Below are 21,149 nucleotides of genomic sequence, written 5' to 3' on the forward strand. Positions count from 1 at the left end.
GGGCGGGGCCCCTTGCTCGGCCACTGGCAAGCCGGCGGCGCTCAGGCACGAGCAACGGCTCGCCGAGCGGCCTGTTGCCTGACGAGCCGGCTTGGCGCCGGGCAGCCTGCTTCCTGCCCGGGGGCCGCGTTTCCCGTTACCGCCGGGGCCATGCAGGAAGCCACCCGCCCGCGCGGCCCCACGAGACCTCGCGACGGCAGCGACAGCGCCGAGGACGCCCCCCGGCGGCGGGGCAAGAGGAAGAGGCCGGAGCCGGAGCGGGGCGGCCCGCGGGGGGCCAAGGTGCGCACAGGCCAGGGCAGAGCGTGGCCCTTGCCCCGGAGCAGCGCGGCCGCCCGGGCTGGGAGCGGGGAGGGGACGCTCCGGCCGCCTTCAACTGCCTGAAGCGGGGTGAAAGAGGATGGAGCCGGACTGCTCTCAGTGGGGGCAGATGAGAGAACAAGGAGCAATGGGCTCAAGTTGCAGCAAGGGAAGTTTAGGTTAGATATTAGGACTAATTTTCTCACTAGGAGAGTAGTAAATCACTGGAACAGGTTACCCAGAGAGGTGGTGGACTCTCCATCCTGGGAGGTTTTTAAGACCCGGCTGGACAAAGCCCTGGCTGGGATGATCCAGTCGAGGATGGTCCTGCTTCGAGCAGGGGGTTGGAGTCGATGACCTCCTTTCAACCCTTCTATGATTCTGGATAGATATTAGATATAGATGTCTGTTGTTTTATAGAAGCAGAGGGCTGGCTGTTCCCCTTTAAAATGCTGCTGAGATTTTATTGCATTACTTTATGCCAAAAAGTAGAACTTTCTCATCTGCTTGCAGACCTATTGTCTGCCGCTAGTCACCCTGAGTCGTTGTCACCCCGGAGTTCTTGGCACGGTCCAAAGCATTTGCTGTCTGCAACCTAAAACATCTTCACGAGCACTTTGGGCAGATTCAGCATGGGGGCCTTAGTACCTGACTTCCACTGAATTCGTTAGTTTTGGGATGTGCGACTCCAAGGGCAAAAGCCTGTAGCAGAGAAGGGTTTGGCCCCAGATTTCCCTGCACTGAGCATTTGCAGCTTAGGGGTTTGTGACGGGCCCATCTCCAACCAAAGGAAATTAATTTATGATCCTAGACAAGTGCTATTAGATTTGATTAGATCTAAGTGACTTTATCAGCTGGAAGTGATGATAAACTTGACTTCAGTTAGGAAAACTTGCAGCCATGAATATCCACCTGAAAGTCCTCCATAAAAAAACTTTTCAACATCCACTCTCTGCCATTGTGTGACACAGGCCTATTTGTCATCTTCAGGGACATGGGGCTAGGCCCACCAAGTAACCTAGTGCCCTCCCACAGGTGCGGAGGTTACAGAAAAGGTGATAACTGATTACCGGGGACAAATAATAAAAAACCAGGGACAGGAGTGCTGGTCAAAGATTCAGAACAAGAGTGCCAAGGGGGGGACACTGAGTCGAGCACTCCGGACAGTGCCCACTGGCCCCTGAACAAGTCCAAGGAGCCAGTGGACACTGCCCAGTGATACTGTGCCTGGAGAAGGGAATGAACTGGGGCAAGGAAAGCAGCCCCTGGTCCCTGGGGACCTTCCCAGCCAGAGCCTCCCTGGTCAGCTACATGGCCAGCTTGGCCAGGGCCAGGAGGAGGTTGACCAGGAGGTCCCAGGACTTGCTGGGGCCATGGACAGGGAGTACATAAGTAAAGAGGCTAGGGGAACAGTGCAGCCAGAACCTCAGCAAGAGATTCTGGAAGTCCATGTGACAGAATAGTGGGCAAGGTGGACCTAAGGACCAACCCAGTAAATGGCAGTTGTTATGTTCTTAAATATATCTTACCAGCAACCAGGGATTTCTGAAGTCAACATGACCATACCAGCAATTTCAGAGCAATGCTATATCGGAATACCTCAGTGAATTTACACCTGTTAGAAGGTGAAGCAAGGTCATATGACACAAGCTCAGAGCTCTAATGGCACAATACATTTTTAGATATAACACTTAAAATTAGCATGATAGCCAGCGTGTGAAAAGATTAAGCACATTAACTGTGGAAGCTGAGTCTTATTTGCATTTAATTAGAGGCTGAAAGACCTGCAAGTTGCCAAGTAATCTTTGAACCCGAAACTGCTGCTGGCTGTTTTGTAGATTTCTAATTAGAGCTCATCTAAACAATAGTGTTACTGCATGTTTGTCCACCCTGGCACGAAAGAAGAGAAGCAATGTAATTATGAGTCAACTGATGTAAGAATTGCTTTACTAAAAAAAAAAAAACACTTGAAGCTCATATTTTTTTATCTTGTTTCTTATTTTATATTTAAATGGTTTTAAAAGATGTACCAACATTATTCTATGTTAGCAGATTTTACTCATTCAATATAATATGACAAAGGGCATGTTAACATAATGAAGGATTTGATATTTTATCTCAGGGCAGAGGGTCAGTGCCAGACACATGGGCACTTCTGTGCCAGCGCAGCCCAGGCTGGGACTAGAGTTGGGGCTACCCTGCCATATGACCCAGGATGTGGTCCTGGGTTTTGTCAACAGTAGGTAGGACTGGATGACCCCCTTCACAGGCCAATTCAAACCCATACATGTGGGTGTCAGGTCACAGGGCAGGATTACCATCCCCAATACGTGTGTTGCTGGCTCTTTTGCTGTTTGCTGGCTACTCCTGGCCTCTCCTCCTACTTCACAGCCTTGGAGACTCTCTAGCTTTTTTCAAAATCAAAGTTTTCAAGAGCAGCTAGGGTTTCAACTTTAAGGAAGAAAGGAAGGGTGAGTCAGCTGAAGATTAGGCTACAGGGTATGAATTATTTTCCAGGGCATGTTGTATGTGAGAAGATATGGTATTATTTATTTTAAATGTTCTTAATACCTATGTAGACTGCGAAGGGCCACTTTCATCCTAATCCCTTGCCTTTTTACAATGAACACTGTTGCTTGGTACACATGAATGGTTTTTCACATGGGCTCACCTTTCTTAGGAGAAGAAGGCACGCTTGTCAGCAGAATTGTTTGGTGAGGACTGTGAAATCAGCCATGACCAGGTGTATGAGTTCTTGAAGTACGCAGCTTTGGGAAAACATCACAATGCAGCTCAACCCAGGTATATAATGTATGTTTGCATTCTGGCAGCAGTTTCATAGTTTTCATAGACGTTAGGGCTGGAAGGGACCTTGGAAGATCATCAAGTCCAGCCCCCTGCCCAAGGGGCAGGAAGTCAGCTGGGGTCATAGGATCCCAGCAAGAAAAACATCCAGGTTTCTCTTGAAGGCGTTCAAAGTAGGTGCTTGAACCACCTCCAGTGGCAGGCCATTCCAGACCTTGGGGGCTCGGACAGTAAAGAAGTTCTTCCTTATGTCCAGCCTGAAGCAGCTTGTACTGTTGCTAGCCTACTGAAAGTCCCATAGGTTAATGTTTTGTTTTGGGGGGGGGGGGTTATATACTTTGCAACAGTCACCATTCTGACCTTCATATATTACTGCATCTGTATGCATACTATATAACTTGAGCTGGCTGAAATACAGAATTTTCACTATGAAAAAATTTACTGTTTTGGAACTTTGTTTCACCTGGATTGGGGCAAAAACACCACTACATTTTTTTCACAGAACAACAATTCCAAAAATGTACAGTGTCAGAAACATTAAAATGAAACAGTTCACACTGGAAAATGTTGGAACATTTTGTTCTATGCAATGTGCTGTCTCAAATATCAGAATGACATTTTTTCAGCCTTTTTGACCTGAATTTTAGTACCTCGTTTAGAGTGTAAGAACATAGGCATCTTGGATGAGATGATGCCTGATGGCTATAGGGGAACTCAAAAACAAGACTAAATATTGAAAACAAAATACCTGATTTTATTTCAGGCTATTTAAAAATGGTTTTCAGCAAATACATTTTTGGCAATAAATTCTGCCAGAATTTTTTCCTCCCAGATTTAATGGTTGTAGCTTTATTTGGATGTTTTCTATTCATATTTGTATACTGCATTGAAAAAAGGCAAGTTGTATCTTGGAAATGAATAATATTGTAGAGCTTAGCTACACAGTGTCTTTGTCGTCTGCTGCATATGGAGGTCCTTATGTGGAGCAAAGAAGATGCATGGGAGTGAAATTCTGTTCTTGTTGGAGATGGTGCGAGTTATGCCATTGATTTGTACAAGAACGGGACTAGGCCCATGTTTTTAAAACTGTTAACTGTTTTGCTTTAATTTTGATGCAGCTGGTGTCATATTCATCACCAAAGACGCCTGGCTCGGGTTGTGGTCATTGTTCTACATGAAGTGAGCCAGCTTCACTTCTACAGGTTCTATTTACAGTTCAGACATCTCAGAAAGTCATTCCCGCATGTAAGTCTCAACTTCATTTCTGCTCATTAGAACTTGGTAGTCAATGATAAACATGTAGCATTGTTCAGTCACTGCAATGAAATTATTCTGTTTGCAATAAATAAAGATTTCTGATTTTCAGGGAACTATGATAAAATAATTCCTCTCCTCCCAGCTTCTGCTAATGCAGGAGTAAAGGACTAATCTCTGCTGTTTATGACTTGCAGCTTTTACAGCTTTAAAATGTGAAATTAAATATTTCAGAGTTATGTTTTTCTCATCTTACAATATCCTCACTGTCCTGAAATCTCTCAGATTTAAGGCTCGTGCTCAGTTATTGCTAGCAGAAATCAGCCCTTGTGTTGATTTATACTACCTGAAAATCTGGCTCTGAATATTTGCCAACTGTGCTGAGTCTTATAGTAACAGTTCCTCTCATTTCTTGGAAAGAATACTGCCAATGTAAAGCGCAGGAGTTTTTTTAAGTTGCCTGCCTACATTTCAGTTCTTTTATAAATCTGTTAATATTAAGAAATGTCTTTTGAATCACTAGAATCCTAGAAAATTCTTCCATAACTGCAGCAAATGCAAGTCTCTTATTTACAGCAGCTTCTAAACTTTCCAGGAGGAAACAGCCATCAGTTTTATTTCTCCCAGGAGTCTCTCCTCCTCTGGGAAGTCAAGTTTGTACAGTACTATGATGACTGAGTAGATACAGAAGCATCCTGTATTTTTCTGCTAAATCATTGTGATGGTTCTTTGAAAATTCATTTTTCTTTTTAAGAAATAGGAGCTACCCTCAGATACATAGACAGAGGGAGGAACTACATTGCCCAGTTGCCCCTGTTTATTTTCTTTCTTTTAAAAAAGGTGAACAACATTCACTGCCTCTTGTTCTTTACTACCTTTTAGCAACAGTAACCAAAACTCTACTTAAGAGTATAGTGTGCAAGTTATGCACACTCTGTATAGTGACTGATGCATCATACGGTAGCTAGTTTAACAAGTTATTTGCAATCTACTTTCGTTCAGTGGAAAAAATTGCACAGAAATGACAAGGTCCGTGTTCTGTGTCCAACTTCCCCAGGCTCAGTATATGCAATCCTTCCCTGAATTTGATGGAATTACACTAAGGCTGCATCTGGTACTTGGATGAGATTCAAAGATAAAGTGACAGTATTTCATAATTTTGTACTTTCTTTGTGCTTCAGTCATCTAACACATTCTTTTTTTATTGTTAAGAGATTCAGTTTACCGCCTGATTCAGCTAATTTTATAGCCAGCATGTGCAGAGAAGGAGTGAGTGCAAAACACCATAACAGTGCACAAGGTATCCAGACAATATTTGCTTAAATATTTCTAAATATGATAGGAACTCATGTAATTGGCATACATTGTCTTCTTAAGCTAAATTGTGTTTTATGCACCAATACAAGATACAACTTAATCGCCAGTGGAACTCTGAAATAAACAGCTCCAGCTAATTCTTTCTTTTGCTTATTATAAAAATAAAAATGAAGGTTTAGCACCACAAAATTGTAAAGGGGCCAATAGAGAAAGCACTGCAAATTTAGATTGTTACAAGTATTCAAAGGTGCATTCTAAAATGTATCTAGTAAAGGATACAGGGTGGTGAAATGGATTCAGCCTCATTAGGAATTAAATTCCTTTTTCCCCATATTAGTTGTCTTCATGCTGATCAGTGAATTGAGACAAACTATAGGTATATCAGCAGCTTACTTTTTTGTTTTTATCTTCCCTGTGGTGCTAGTTCAGGGGTGGGCAAAATGCGGCCCAGGGGCAGATGCGGCTGCCAGGCCATTCTATCTGACCTGCAGGGCCCCTAAAAGATTTAGAAAATTAATATTTTCTAAATTTCTAATATAATTCAGAATGCCTGTTATGCAGCCCTTGATGGCTTGCAAAACTCAGTAAGCAACCCTCCGCCCGAAATAATTGCCCACCCCTGTGCTAGTTCTAGCAAACTCTAGGGCTTGGTTTTGCATGCTTTAGTTGAGGAAACTGCACGGAAGTCAATGGAAGTTCTTAGTGAATGGGCCTTTAATGTGGAAATTAGTAAGGCTAATTTTGCAATTTATTGATAGAGTTCTAAACTCTGAACAAAAAAGTAGTTTAGTCCTAGACTGGGGATATCATATGCATTTTTCCTGCAGTTTTTTTGAGAGTAAGTGACTAGGAATCCTAATAATAGGAAAGATGATTTACTCTGGATTAGGTCCTAGGTTCAGTTCCCAATTTACTTTGTCACTGTGAGCTGGTCATTTAACCCATCTTGTATACCCTTTTATTATCTACAAAAATGGGGCTAGCACCTCCCAGAGAGATTACAAGGATTAAAACCATACTTTGAGAGAGACTCAAGTATGCCAGTGGGTTGGTAAGAAACTGGACAGTTAAATTAAGCATTCCAATCGCTTCTTTTTTTAAAGCAGTGCAACACATTCGTAATACTACTGAAGGGAAAAAGATAACTTCTTAGAACAAGGTAGTGGCAACAATACTTCTTCATATAACTAAAAAAACCCTAAAGCAATTACCTTGCTTTTTACATATTGCTTATGTGAAGGAGATCCATCACTACTTCCCCTACTTTGCAGCTAGGTGAAGTGACTTGCTTAGGTCACCTACCAGAGACAATAGCAGAACCAGTAATAGAAGTAGGTTTAGTGCTCCCAGGAGCACTGCCTCCCACAGGTGTGAAATGCCATTAGTGTACATTAGTGACAGCAGCTTTCCTGTTGCTTGGGAATAATATATGATCTTTTTTGCCACTTTTTTAATACACAATTGTTTCATATTACAGCGTCACCTCATGTCTCCAATGGACATATCCTTAAGAGTGCCAACTTGGAACGAGACCCCATTGTTCGGAAATATGGAGAAGAAAAACATGGTCTTACCACCTACACTCTAACGGTGCAAGAGATGAAAGAAAACAATTATCCTTTAGAAGGTCAGGCTATTCTGACAGTAAATTTAAAGGCCTATGTTTTTCAGTGGGATTTGGGGTACTCAAGGAACACAGGCTTTATATCAACTCATCTCCAGCCTTTTCTTAACCTTTGTGCATCAAGTTACACATAAGACGTTACTTCATCTTGTTCTCAGACATCTTTATATTTCTTCTTAGGATCGCCTGGGTGTCTACATTTTGTCCACACTGAATGCAACAGCCCAAGGACAGACAGCAGCCCCCTCTTTGGGTTGGATTGTGAAATGGTATTAAAATATCTGTAGTTGTAAGGGGGATAGGAAGTCAGTTACAGGACCTCTGCCTGATCCAACAGGCCAACTACTCTGTTCTAGAATACACCTACCAGGAGAGATACAGTAGGAAAAGCATCCGCTACCACCTGGCAACAACAGTTCTTTCTGCGGTAGTGCGAGTGGAGCTGTGCTGTTGCAGCAGTGGGAGAGTTCTCAAGAAATGGCAGTGTAGACAAGGTGCGTGTGTGAACTCCCCCAGCTCAGAGCAGTGCTTGGCTCTGCAGGGATTCTCAGCACAGCAGAATGCAGAGGAAAGGACAGGTGGATCCATTGCAAGGCAGATGCTCCTAGTCCCTGTAGAGGAGACATATAGCAGCTCCAAGATCTTCACCAAGCTTTGCATCCTTAAGGAAAAATTCCTTTTCATTGCACCTCTCCACTCTCCATTTCAGCTATCCTGGATTTACCCCTGGGTGCAGTTCTAAATGCAAGAAGCAGCCTTGCTTGGGCCTCACTACCGACTTTCAGAATGTGCACTTGCTTCAGCCCTTTTTGGCAGAGCAGCTGTAAAATGCAGTTAACTGGGGCTTTCAGGGGTATGAAGTACAAAATGACCTTGTGACATCAGCTCTCCCGCCTCAAGATTTACTCTATGATTGGGTGCACTACACTTGTAACGGGCATCAAACAATCAACATTTGCATTGTTTAAAAAAAATAAAATAAAAAAAGACAGTAATAAATAGACAGCTCTCTAGACAGGACACTGGATTAATGGTAAAAGTTACTGCAGGCAGGGTGGGCTTTAATCAGCGAGTGCATGTCAGACAATGGAATGGCAGCAAAATCATTTCTGATCTGTGACCAGTGTCTCTGCCATTTTATAATTTGGCAGTGCCTCACTACGAAGGGGAACGAAGTCACCCGAGTCTCACTGGTGGATGCACAGGGTCAATGCCTCCTGGATGAGCTTATAAAACCTGAGACCCAGATTCTGAACTACTTCACCAGGTATCCTGCCTAGAAACATCCTATACACCTTCTTACTTTAACACTTAAGAGCCATTCAGCCTGAGCTTGCTTCATGTGGTCTTTGTAAACCCTAGCTGCAGTTGTAGTTTCATGGTAAATATAACTTCTGTGCATTTCCACGTGAGTTGCCTGTTCTGTTTCAACTAGTGTTAGAACAAACAGTTTACAAAATGTGGATATTACCACACATTGGATACACACTTGTCTACTATACAATCCACTGGATCTTGGCAGAGGGTTAGAGCTGTTATGCAATGTTTCAAAAAAAAAAAAAAAGCCTGAGTTACAGGTTAATGAAACATAGTGCAGGTTACTTTTTTTTTTACTCTAGGTTGTAGAATAGAATATAGTGTTAGTAACAACAAGGAAGCTGCAATCCAGATCTATCTGCTCTGGGGCTCTGTTTACTCATGTAAAAGGAGAGAGACTTTGTCCAAGCTTCCATTTCTAGTGTGGAGACGCTTAAAAGTTTCACAGTGAAACCAGGCAAAAAACTCAAGCCACATTTCCTCCAAAACTTTCATATTTGACCTAGTTTCAGGCTGCAGCACAAAGGCCCTCCCTCTCATGCTCCCTATAAGGCCCCCCTACACATTATAGGTGTTGAGCAGTTAACTGGTTAATTGCACAATTATCTCAAGACCAGCTACACATGCAGAGTAGCTATCATGCAATAAAAAGCTCCAACCAGCTATAAATTAGACCTTGAAAACATGTACTAAATTTATAACTGGTTACTATCAAGCTTTAATTTGCACATGTAGCAGGCTCTTCCCTACAGTTGGGAGGCCCATCAGCTGACAGGGGTCCCAGCTACAAGGGTGTACCTTGCCCAGTGTAAACCCCCCAAGCCCTGGGGATTGCAGCTACCATGATCCCCAAGGCTTAGGGGTGCCTGAAACTCCCCAGCCCACATGGGGCTCTCAGTCCCAGCTATGCCTCATGCAGCAGGGGCTGAGCGCCTCACAACTGATGGGGCTTCCACTATGCCTTACACACAGCCAGGACCAAGAGACCCTGCAACTAACAGTCAGTTTCAGGGCTTTCAGTCCCAGCTGCATGTGAGGCACAGCCAAGGCTGAGAGCCCTGTCAGTTGTGGAGTTTTGGCCCTGGCTGTATGTAGTCCCCGTAGCTGGGAGACCCCTCAAAGGCAATAAAATTCCCCTTGCACTGGCAATAAGGTATATGATTGGATCTAATGTGCAATCTCATAATCACGCCTTGTGCCATACACGTGTAGCATGGCACGAGGCACGATATGTGGATCACACATTAGATCCAATCACACCTTTACCTGAACATGTAGAGGTCTATGTCTCCTTGATCCAATCTGATCATTTACCTGTGTAGTTTTGACAGGGATGGAACTTAATCATTTATACAAAGGTTTGTATTAAGAAGAACAAGCCTCTACAGAGGCCAACACAATCCTAGTGCTATTAATTTAACATAAATTTCACCATGTCCTCACAGAGGCATTTAAACAGGAAGCCACAGCTATAATCCTGTGCTATACTATTATAGTTCATTCATCTCACTTGTCTTGCTTGAAATGCTTTTTAGTAAACAGAGTTGCTAATGTTTTGGTTTGCCTCTTACAACTTCTGCTTTGAAGGTACTCAGGAATCACAAGGAAGATTCTTCTTCCAGTGAAAACCAAACTTGCAGACGTCCAGGACAAACTAAAGAAATTGCTTCCCCATGACGCAATATTGGTGGGTCACTCTTTAAATGCTGATCTCCAAGCTTTACAAGTGAGTGTACTCTTAAATGCATTTTCTCCACTCCCTTTACCTGCTGCATTCATATCTAAAACCAAAACAATTCCATGATGTATTGTAATTTTTTATTACTACCCGCCTTTCCCTAAGATCGGGTTAAGGCTCTTCAAGAGAGATGTGTTACCAATTGGGATGTTCAAGAAACACAGAAGTTGTAAAGCTAGAAAGCTGTATTTCAGAAGTGCAAGTCTGTCTAAAATAGATTGGCCTGTGACTGCTCTTCTGTCTTCAAATTATACAAATTGGTCCAGTAAGGATACTAACTCGTGCTTTGCCAGAAATAGATAAGACTCCAGCTGTATCCCTCTTTCTTTCAATTTGCTTGCTAGGAGCCATTCATATTTTTATCCCAACACAACTATTAAGTCTTTCCTATGGTAAATTTAAGTGACCATAAAATGCTCTGGGGTGACTGGATCTGAGTACCTTCTGCTAGTTTGTTTACAAGAAGGGATTGCAGACCAGTCCTATGACACTGCTGTTGTTCTTAAATCATATTAGTCATGTTTCCTCTTTTCCAGATGATCCATCCCAGTGTTATTGACACTTCATTGCTTTTTGCCAGAAGTGGAGGTCGAAGATTCAAGTTAAAATTCTTAGCAAAAGCTGTTTTAGGGTAAGTGTCTTACAGTGCTCCCCTTGTGCATGCCACTGGGGAGCATATGGCTTTATCAGTTAACTTTTACACCTGAATTACCAGTTTCTTAAAACTTGGAAAGAAATCAGATCATGCACATGTACAAAATACATGCACTGAATAATTAGCCATGCTAGCACTACCTTCATTTTTCAACCCTCTTCCTACATACACACACACACACACCAATTTAGATAAGAAGGTAAGACGTATCAAAAGTCCACTTAGCCCAGTATTTTGTCTCAGACAGCATCAAACAGCAGACACTTTAGAGGAAAAACAGAAGCAAAAAAGCTTGTGTGAAGTGATCCATTACCTGTCAAGATTAGGACTTTTACATGGTGATATATATATACACAGTATATATCTAAATGGATATGACAAAGAAAGGCTCTTTATCTGCACTTGACAGATAGGAAGTTGAAGCCCAGAGCAAATAAGTGACTTGCCTAAAAGTAATACAGGGAATTTGTGACATGAGCAGATTTGCTGAGTCTTGCTCCACTGCATTAACAGCAGGTCTGTTCTTTTTCTAATTGGGCATAATTGCAATGTGCTAAATCTTATCCCTAAAAAGCAAAGATACGGTATAACAACTCTGGAGTTTATAGTTCACATGAATTACTCAAAGGCTTGTCGTGAATTAGCAAGAGTGCGCCGATGCAAAAAAGTAAGGATAATCCATCATAAAATGTGCTTTGTTAATTTGACAAGATTAGATTTAGTGGCTACTGATATTCCAGCCCTCAGTTGACAGCATATTTTGTAGGAATAAGGTATTCCGTAGTAGCACAATTACTTTCTACAATTAAATTCTCTGTGAGAAATAGGAGATTGCAAACTATGTGGTAGCATAACTAGTAAAGCATAGACGGTGAAGGCAAATAGCAAAGGTGCATCAAAGCATGATATGTGTGTATCACTGTATCTATGAAATCTTTAGTATCCAAAATGTAAGCGTTGCAATAAGGTTATACTATGGTGGCTTTATGGAACATTTCATGAGAATGTTATATTTCAATTCTGTGAGTTGCCAAACTTGCTGTGAGGAGAAAAATAAGTCACCTAAAAAGAACAAGTTACAAGGCTTAAAAAAAAAAAAAAAGGTAATGTACTGTATATTCTAGAGTGAGGAAAAAGTGATAACTTGCCTGTACTGACATTTCAGGAAGGAAATTCAGTGTGAAAACAGGCTTGGTCATGATCCAACAGAAGATGCTCAAGCTGCACTTGAACTGGCTCAATACTTCATTAAACAGGGGCCTTGCAAGGTTTGAAATTATGTTGTTGTTTGAAATTATGTTGGTTTCAGTTTGGGGGGTTTTTTTGCTTAAAGACCTTAATGTCAAAACACATTTTACAGGCTTCATAAAGAATTTAATGTGGACTACTCCTGGTTGCTTTTATGTGTAATTGATGTAGGTTTGATCTTAGGTCCTGGGCTGCAGTCTAGGAAGATAATTGTTTTGGACTTTGCTGAAACTACTAACATGCGAAGAGTTAGGAATGTATTGCTTAGTTAGGTCAGCATTGAGGATCTAGGGGAGGGCCATTTCCCACTAGTGGAGTACATTGGCATTTGAATAAATTTCCATTTTACTTGGACTTGATCAGTCTCCAGGCATGGTCCAATTATATATAAAGATCTCGTATAGTGCGTCTCTTCCCTTTGACTGTATTTTCCCCGCTTGATTTCAGTTCTTTGTCTTGGATTTTAGCCGTCTTAAGGCACCTGCTCATCACTGCAGTGGATTGGCTATTTGTACAATGCTATCCCTCAAGTCTTTAGTTTCATACTCTAAGAGATGCCTTAGAGACAGATTGGGTTGATGCCTGTGGTGCTGTATGCTTCAAAGTAACCTTGAAGAATTAGTTATTACCAATGTGTGTATCTCAAGGTAGAAGAACTAAACTTGGAGACACTGCTAATTGCTCAAAAAGCAAGTGAGATCTCACAACAGAAGTCCACCTTATACCTACAGCTGAATGGAGTCCAACAGCAATCAAGTGAAGGTTCCAGCATCCCCCAGCTATGGTAATAGGACTTTCCACACCCCATTCATCTACATCACTGGATTTAGTTCTTTCTGAAATTATATTGTAATATGCATTATATTTTCTGTCAATATTTCTCCTTCCCGCTAGTAATTTTCAACGGGAAAAAAATATTTTATGAAAGAAATCACTAATCTAATAGTTTTAAATTTTAAATCTTAGATTTGATATCATGTTTTTTGTCATTTTCTTTATACAGTAAAATCCCTGTTATCCAGCATGAGTGGGGAATGCCGGGTGCTAGTTATGTAAAAATTCCAGTTATCTGAGGCAGATAATGTGGAGCCGGGGGGGGGAGAGAAGTGTGCACGCATGGCGGCAACTGCACACAGAACAAGGTGGGGGGCGGGCAGGGCAGCTGCATGCAGAGCAGCGGCAGCACAGGGTGGTAGGTGGTGGAGACAGTGGCTGCCATGTGCAAGCTTTCCCCCTTCCCCCTGTATTCAGAACAAGAGATAATTGTTTTCAGACCACGACAAGCTAATTTTGTTCTTAAAAACCTTTCAAAACCTTTATATTTGAATTCAACAAATACTTTTCTTGAAGATTTCTAACTTGGTTAAATGTAAAGTTTAGTACTCGGTTACTTTGACTTGCATTTTTTTTTGTTAGTTTTTTAGATTCTTTGCGCTTGGCTGGCCAACAAACCCTACTTTTGGGCAGACGGGACCTAGCCTCCCCTGGTTCGTGTCAGAATGGCCAGAGACCTTCAAACAAACAGGTGAATTAACTTAGAGCAGTTTGTTGCCAATGTCTGTCTAATTGTCAGAGTTCTTCACATTCTCAAGCATGTTTTTCTTACACTTAAGGAGTTGGGTATTAGTTAATATTGAGCAAAAGTCCCAATACCTCACCAGCTAAGTCAGTTTGTCATCTTTAGAAATGCTTTGGGGTACTGGTTTGTCCTGCAGTGTGTCCATTTTGCAAAGCAGGAAACAAGAACAACAGAGATAAAGTGACTTACCTCAGGGCACTCAATGTGACAGTCAAAACTGGGAATATGAGAATCCCGGTGTGGTTGTGGAATCTCCATCCCTGGTGGTTTTTAAGACCTGGCTACACAAAGCTTTGGCTGGGATGATATAGGTGGGGATGGTCCTGCTTTCAGCAAAGGGGTTGGACTAGATGACCTCCTGAGGTCCCTTCCAACCCCAATTTTCTATGATTGTAACCAGAAGTTTCTGTCCCCTGTTGCAGCCTCTAGACAGTAATTGTATGTGAATTTTCCCTTCTTTGTAGATTCTTCAGAGAGCCATAGAAGAAGTTCCCCTGTCCTCCTTCAGTGTCGTTCAGTTTAGTTTGCGTTCAAAGCATGTCGTACCTGCCCTCATAGCTGATATTTGTGAAAAGGTAACATGCTTATCTCACAGTGTTCTTTGATGTTGAGCTGAGAGAGAGAATCAGTTCCCTTCAACTTTGGTCAGTAAAATCCTTACACTAAATTTGTTTTCCTACAGATGAAAATCAAGCTGGGTGACTTGCTGACTCTTTATGCGGGCCCATTTGGTAAAGATTTCTGCCTGAAGTCTGTAAAGAAAGAATTTAAGAAGTATGGTCCAATTCGATCACTGACTGTCATCACTGAAACACACCAGGTGAATAGTGAGACTTGAGCAGGGATTCTCCAGTAATCTTGTTTTGTCGAGGGTGGGGATGAACAAATTAAACACTGGTTGCTCTCCTTGCTTGGCAGTATAATCAGCAGCCGCAAGGGTTTGGTGTGGAAAAGCCATTATAGGCAATGACAAGAATAAACAGAGCTAGTGTGGCTTAACTGTGCGTCTCTAATGAATGTGGCCTTTCAGAGGAGCTACAGCATTAAGGAGCCCAGGGTAGGAATCCTAGCCTCATACTCGGGAATGGGGAACTTCTGAGATTCCAGCTTGCTCTTCTCTACAAATAAGAGAGAATGTGAAGGCCTTTAATGTGCAACAGTAATGCTGTGAATTCATTAAATTAGAATATAAAATAGGTATATCTTGGCTGTTACATATACAGCATATAGCATACTCTGTTTAAGTGCATAGCTTCAGGACTGAAACTTTCCCTGAGTATCTGCTTAACCAAACATAATGTAAGCTATTAAGAAGTAATAACTCTTACAGGGGTTTAGACCAGATGACCTCTGAAGTTCCTTCCAACCCTGTGATTCTATAGTCCATAATACAAAGCGCTGTTGTATTAGCAACCCCAGCACTAACTAGATCCCACCAGAGTCAAGGCCTCTGGCATCAGCCTTTTGACAGCTACTTCCCCCTTCATGTCATCTGGCTCAGTTATGTGGTTAAATGGAGTACAATTAACATTGCAAACTAACTAATAAGTTCAAAAGATGCTGTGCAGTTAAGCTGTTTATGCATGCGGCCAGCACACACTGCAGATAGCTGAGATGTGTTGTGCATGCATAGGGAAAAAAACTAGGACTGGTGTTGGACTTTGCAGTTAATCATAATATGCACTTGTCCAGTATGCATGTAAGTGGAATGTGGTGTAACAGGTTAGCATGACATCCTCCTAATGTGCAATAAAAGTTTACTTGAAAGGGATATTGTAACTACAGTAGAGATTCGAGTGTGATGCTTCCTTTTTAAAGCCCCACATCTGTATCCAGTATGAAGTACTAGAGGCTGCCCAGCTTGCTCTGGAGAGTCTGAATGGAGCCAAGATTGCAGGATCCTGCATTAAGGTATTGAAAACACATGGTAAAAAAGGTTATTTTATATATAGGCCTACAGTAAAACAGGAGCTTGGTGTGATTAGTCTTTTCCGAGTGGCCTCTGCCCATGTACTAGGTGCACACAACTCAAGTGTTGGATGGTGCCTGGGAGTACCTGCTGGAGCAGTCATGCTCCCCCTTTCCTGTTTCCAGGAAGCACAGTGCTAAGAAGGGACCTTGTGCTTCAGTGTCTTCAAAACTCAACTCAACCTTGCTGAGATCAGTCTGGTGGTGATCTCTCAAATGTATGTACTCAGTCATTCTGTATCATAGGTTCTTACCATCTAATTAGAATTGAGGCATTCGAACATAGGTATCTGTCCCAATACTAACCTGTATTGGTGCCAGAACAGAGGAAGGTTTATATGGATGCAGATGTAATCTCTCTCGTTCTACAAACTTATTGGTTAGATTATTTTTGCCTCCAGAAATGCATCTATTTCCGAATAGAATTAGAATTCCTGAGCATTGATTTTGAAGTCTGTTCACTCAGTCCATGATTCTGCTCAGACATGTTAAACCTATTCCTGTTCAATGTTCCCCAGGTTCAGAGACCCGTCTCTGCAGTTACATTAGATTGCAACACCTTGATAAAGGAGCTGGAAATGGATGTAGAAAATGAAAGGGTGATTTATATGGCAGGAGTAAAGAAAAGCCTAACGGAGACAGACTTGCAAGAAAAATTGAGTCAACTGAAAGACCTGAAAGCTCTCTTCTTGCCTAGAGACCATAAAAATGGGAAGCGCCAAAGTTACTGTTTCCTGAGTAAGTACATGTAGCATGCGACACCTGCATTCTGTAAATAACTTGTGCCTGGGATTCCACCTGATTCCAGTGTGGTACTGTGTGAAAAGTAGCTTCTCACTATACCAGGGTGGGCAAAATGCGGCCCGCAGGCCACATGCAGCCTGCCAGGCCATTCTATCTGGCCTGCAGGGCCCCTAAAAAAATTTAGAAAATTAATATTTATCTGCCCCAGGCTGCCTGTCATGCAGCCCTCAATGGCTTGCCAAAACTCAATAAGCAGCCCTCTGCCCAAAATTGCTGCCCCCCCCCATGTGGTTCCAAATCTGTCACACTGTTGCTACTGGAACATTTCTAGGCATTTACTAGTCCCCTCATCTGTTGCTGTTTGGTTTTAAATTTACCGTTAGCAACAGATGCTTTTGAAAATGTTCAAGCACTCTCAATTAGTATCTCCTTCAACCAGACGGGTGCCAAGATGCAAACAGGTTCCAACACTGAACTTCCTCTGACTGTTTTGCAAAGTATAGTGTCAAGACACTGAGCCAGTAAGTTGAATTCTTTGTAGTGCACCCACCTAGAGCTGGATGAAGGGCTGAACAGCTGATAGTAGGATTAAAGCCTCTGATTCTACAGGGACAGTATTCCTTGCATGGACTCTTGAGATTCTAGTTCTGGTCTCCTGTATGGTGCATCTTGCTTGTTAGCTGCCACTCTGTTCTGTAAGCAGCCATTTTTGGGTGTGTTTGGGGGTGGTGAAGGAGGAGAGATAATCACTGACCCAGGGGGCTTGTTTCTTTTAAGAATTCCAAACTGCAGAAAGTGCTTCAAGTGCACTCGAGGTTATAAAGAGATGGGCAACTATGGGCAGCAAACTGAGAAGCAGAAGAGCTCTCACTCCTAGCCACCTCAACCAATGGATTAATCACATAGCTCACCAGGACACACAGTCACTTCAGAAAGGAGAAAACTTTCTATACATGAAAAAGAAGCAAGTCTCTACGTGTGTAAGTTAAAAGCCTAACCTACTCTTTCCTTAGCTTTTTACTTACCATACAATAGTGGACTGAATAAAGCTGCGGGAGCCAGGATTCATATTTTCACTGTAGCTCCGTCATAGGTTTTGTGCAGATGTGGACCAAATTAACTGGAGATCCTGATGTGTAAAATCAGGTTACCTCAGCATGTGGCAGATAGGTTGTCAGAGATTAATATTTGTGAAGGCAGTTTGAAGATGGAAAGTGCTATAAAGCATGACAATATGAAAGATGTTTAACGTGCTGTTTAACATCAGAATAGTGTATTGCTACACACAAATACATTTATTTTAAAAATGAAGATATCTGTGGAGAAAAAGGGGTGGGGGAAGAGAACTGAAAAAGAGGATTATGTACTGTGCGGGTGACATAAAAGAGGAGAGATCCTGCAGTCAGGAACCCTTGAAACAACAAACCAATCAAGTTAGCTTTAGTCTCACTTTTACTGGAGAAAGTGGCAGTCAATTGGTCAACAGTCCCGTGATTTTCCCTTAACTGGTAGTCACGGTGCTTTAATGCCAATATGAAGAGACTGCCTACAAAATAACAGATTCTTGAATCCGCATTGCCAAAGATCACTAAGCTAATGGTAGCTTGCATGTTGTTTTTGCTGTATTTCCTAATGGACAATAAGCATCCTTTTACAGTAGGGATCTGTTTCCGATACAACTTACTGTCTTGCACCTTAATACTAGCTCCATTTTGTTCTGCCTGACCCAGGAGCAAGACCTAAGGGAAAAACTGAAGAAGTTAGACTGCAGAATCAAAAAGCTTTATAGAAGCCTACAGAATAATACACTTTGTGTCGTTCTGCTGCCGGGCATGAACAGGTAATAAGATTTACAAATATTGTACAAAGAGGTCAAAAAAATGTGCTGCCCAGCAAGTCAGTCTTGCGCATTTAGATTACTGGTAAAGTTAAAACTGGTCAAGAAGCGTAACTGCTGATACGGGAGCCTGCATTTTACTGCAGTCACTGAACATTTGTCTAGTGATGAACAAGACTTGGGCTTGTTCATGAGGCTTCACCGCATAATTTCAGTCCCAGCTTGTCAGATGCTGTTAGTTGGGATGGATTCTCAGCATTCCCAAGAGACTAGAATAAATTCTGCTTACACCTAAAGTGTCCATTGCTATTATGAACCAGAAATAATCAAATCTCATTTTTAGCCAAGGGGAAGGTTGCCAGGCACCTACTTATTTAATGAAATCTTCCCTTTGTTCCCCAAATTCAATGGCCCCTGTTCCATTCAGGAACCCAGGGTTGTCAGATTTCTGTAGCTTTGTTTTCTCCAATTCACTGTTGCCAGCAGGAAAGGCACAACTCCCTTAGAGATCCAGAGAAGAAACCAAAGTTCAGCATTGGTATAAGAGAAAAGTACATGCACTGGAATTCAAGAGGGGGCAGGGCAGCACTGAATGAATCCTGACCTGTCTAGCTAGGCTTCTGTGGCCCACGGCAAAAGGATCAGCCAGGAGAGCTGTCCTGGAAGGCTGCTTCAGCCAAATGCACCAAACCAAATGCATGCTGGAGTTAACACAGATCAAGGTCCTTTCATTTCCTTTCAAGTTTCCAGGCTAGAGTTGCAGCATTCCCACTGCAGCTGCTTTGTTTAGATACAGGATGTCTGCTATTGACACACATTGCATCACAAAGGGGAACCTATTGCAGCAGAACCTGGAGGATCCTCTGGCCTTAATGGGCTCTGCTTGGATTCTAGAGCCTTTCCTTGACTGATCTTTGAGGATCTCTCCACTGACTTCAGGCGACTGTGGATCTGGTCTGAAGCAGGAGAGCCCATTCAGTTTTCTTCATTCTAGCCAAATTAAGCTTTGCCCTTGGCTTTCTGCCCAGGCTTTCAGCCTCCATTTAAGCAAAGTAGCTTAACTTGTCATGCAAATTGACTGATATATTGGTTGCTAACTCGGCTGCACAAAAACAGTAGGGAGGCTGGCTGGCTCCTTGCTTGCAGCTCTCCTGCCTAACCTTGGTATAATACCAGGGTTTCAGTTCCTTTTATTTTTCAATTGCTTATAATCAACCCCTCTGGTGTCCTTAAAGAGACTGGCTTAGCTGCTCTTAGCAGTACCAACAAATTGCCATGTTTTGCATGCAATAACTCAGCCCTGCTAGAGAAAACCTGACTGATAGATGCAGCCTACTGAGTGTATTTGTTTGCTGAGCTCCACAGGAAATATGGCATTAGCCTAATCAGACAGAGGTAGTTAGCTGTGTTAGTCTTCAGTCAGGCAGAAGGTAGGGTAGGTTTACACCTTCTGTACAAACTAAATTGGAGATTCTATTACCCTAATCAGCCACTGGGGATGCCGGTCTACAGGGATAAGCCTTCACAGGCTTTGGTTTGGTTTTTTTGTTTTTAATTGTTTCTGGTCCTTTCATAACTAACTTCTTTTGCAGATCCTGGTAGAAGTGTTTTTTGTGCGTCTGAGCTATTATTTGGCTAGAGACCAACCTGAGGACAAAGACAGTACTGACCACTTGGTCGCTGTGAATTTAGTACTGTATTTTTCCCCTCTGTTATGTGGGAAAGACTTCACCCCTGGCCTAGCTTCCTATCACAGCTCAAATGGAGAGGTGAAGAGATTTCTCTGCACAGCCCCCCTTATCCTCTGAGAGACCCAGTGCAAAGTCAAGGATGGATTTACTCTTCACACCCTTTTGGTTCTGCCCAAAGCTAGTCAGCTAACTCAGCACTTCCAGGCTCAACTTCTACAGGGTCCTATCCAGGCCTGCTACCACCTACAGAAGGTGAAGGAACCAACACATGGATTAGGGCCATTGGCAGAACAGACCAGGTGAAGGGAATGACAACTGCAGACCAAAAACAAAGCTTGAGCCACTGCATAGCCTTCAGGTTATCCATTGCCTCAGCTTTTATTTGAAAATAAGAGTCCTGACAGTTCTCAGGCTTCCCCACAGAAGGAACAAGGGTCCTGGGTATGTTTTAATATTACAGCAGGTCACAAGGTAGCTTTGAGTCAAGCTTGCTAGCCTGTTCTGAGAACTGACTAGTGTTCAGAAACAGAAGTAACCCCCTCTTCTTTGCCTTGCAGTGTACAGAGATCACTATCTGGCTTGGGCCTGATGGGAATAAAAGATGATGCCGGGAAGAGCATGTGCTAGACTGCCACATTTTAGCAGCCTTTTGTTAATGTTTTTAATAACTTTAAATATTAATGTCTCCATGATGATCTTGTGCCTCAAGAACAATAGGCTTCCCCCGTACATTCTATCAAGTCTAAAAATAAAAGCTATTCAAAACTGTTACAGCAGCAAATGTTTTCCATTAACTCTTGGTGTTTTGGCATGCTTTCCACAGCAGCTAGCCAGACTGAATGCTTGGGATGGTGTATTTGTGTGAGCAGATAATGCTGAGAGAGAAGCAGGTTGCTAGAGTCAGTCAGTTTGCCCAAAAGCTGAATGGCTCTGATGAAACAAAGATTTAATGCCGTTAAGTGACTTGTTAGGAAGAGGCAGTTGTGAGCTGAACACTTAGTGCTGAACTCATTTGCACTGGCAGGAGAGGCTGTTTGTCAGCTTGTACCTGTGAGGCACAAGAACTGTGCTG

At 42.5% G+C, this 21,149-nt stretch overlaps 1 protein-coding gene across 3 annotated transcripts; it reads left to right on the forward strand.

Moving 5' to 3' along the window:
- The first annotated feature begins 69 nt into the window (after positions 1-69).
- REXO5 (RNA exonuclease 5) lies at positions 70-20,848 on the forward strand. 3 transcript variants are annotated; one of them, XM_059716237.1, is made up of 19 exons: positions 70-282; positions 2,981-3,111; positions 4,224-4,350; positions 5,572-5,659; positions 7,154-7,303; positions 7,481-7,569; positions 8,452-8,567; positions 10,205-10,343; positions 10,892-10,986; positions 12,176-12,278; positions 12,906-13,042; positions 13,675-13,783; positions 14,302-14,412; positions 14,520-14,657; positions 15,656-15,748; positions 16,324-16,543; positions 17,327-17,529; positions 18,280-18,389; positions 20,635-20,848. In XM_059716237.1, exons 1-19 carry the CDS (start codon positions 151-153, stop codon positions 20,702-20,704), a joined length of 2,361 nt encoding a protein of 786 aa, XP_059572220.1. In that variant the 5' UTR covers positions 70-150; the 3' UTR covers positions 20,705-20,848. The 3 variants fall into 3 exon arrangements, with proteins under 3 accessions (XP_059572220.1, XP_019350174.1, XP_019350175.1); XM_019494629.1 differs by having other exon boundaries at positions 2,981-3,102; XM_019494630.1 differs by lacking the exon at positions 15,656-15,748.
- Positions 20,849-21,149: the final 301 nt, after the last annotated feature.

This window comes from Alligator mississippiensis, chromosome 13, assembly GCF_030867095.1.
Source record: "Alligator mississippiensis isolate rAllMis1 chromosome 13, rAllMis1, whole genome shotgun sequence".
Taxonomy (NCBI): Eukaryota; Metazoa; Chordata; order Crocodylia; family Alligatoridae; genus Alligator; species Alligator mississippiensis.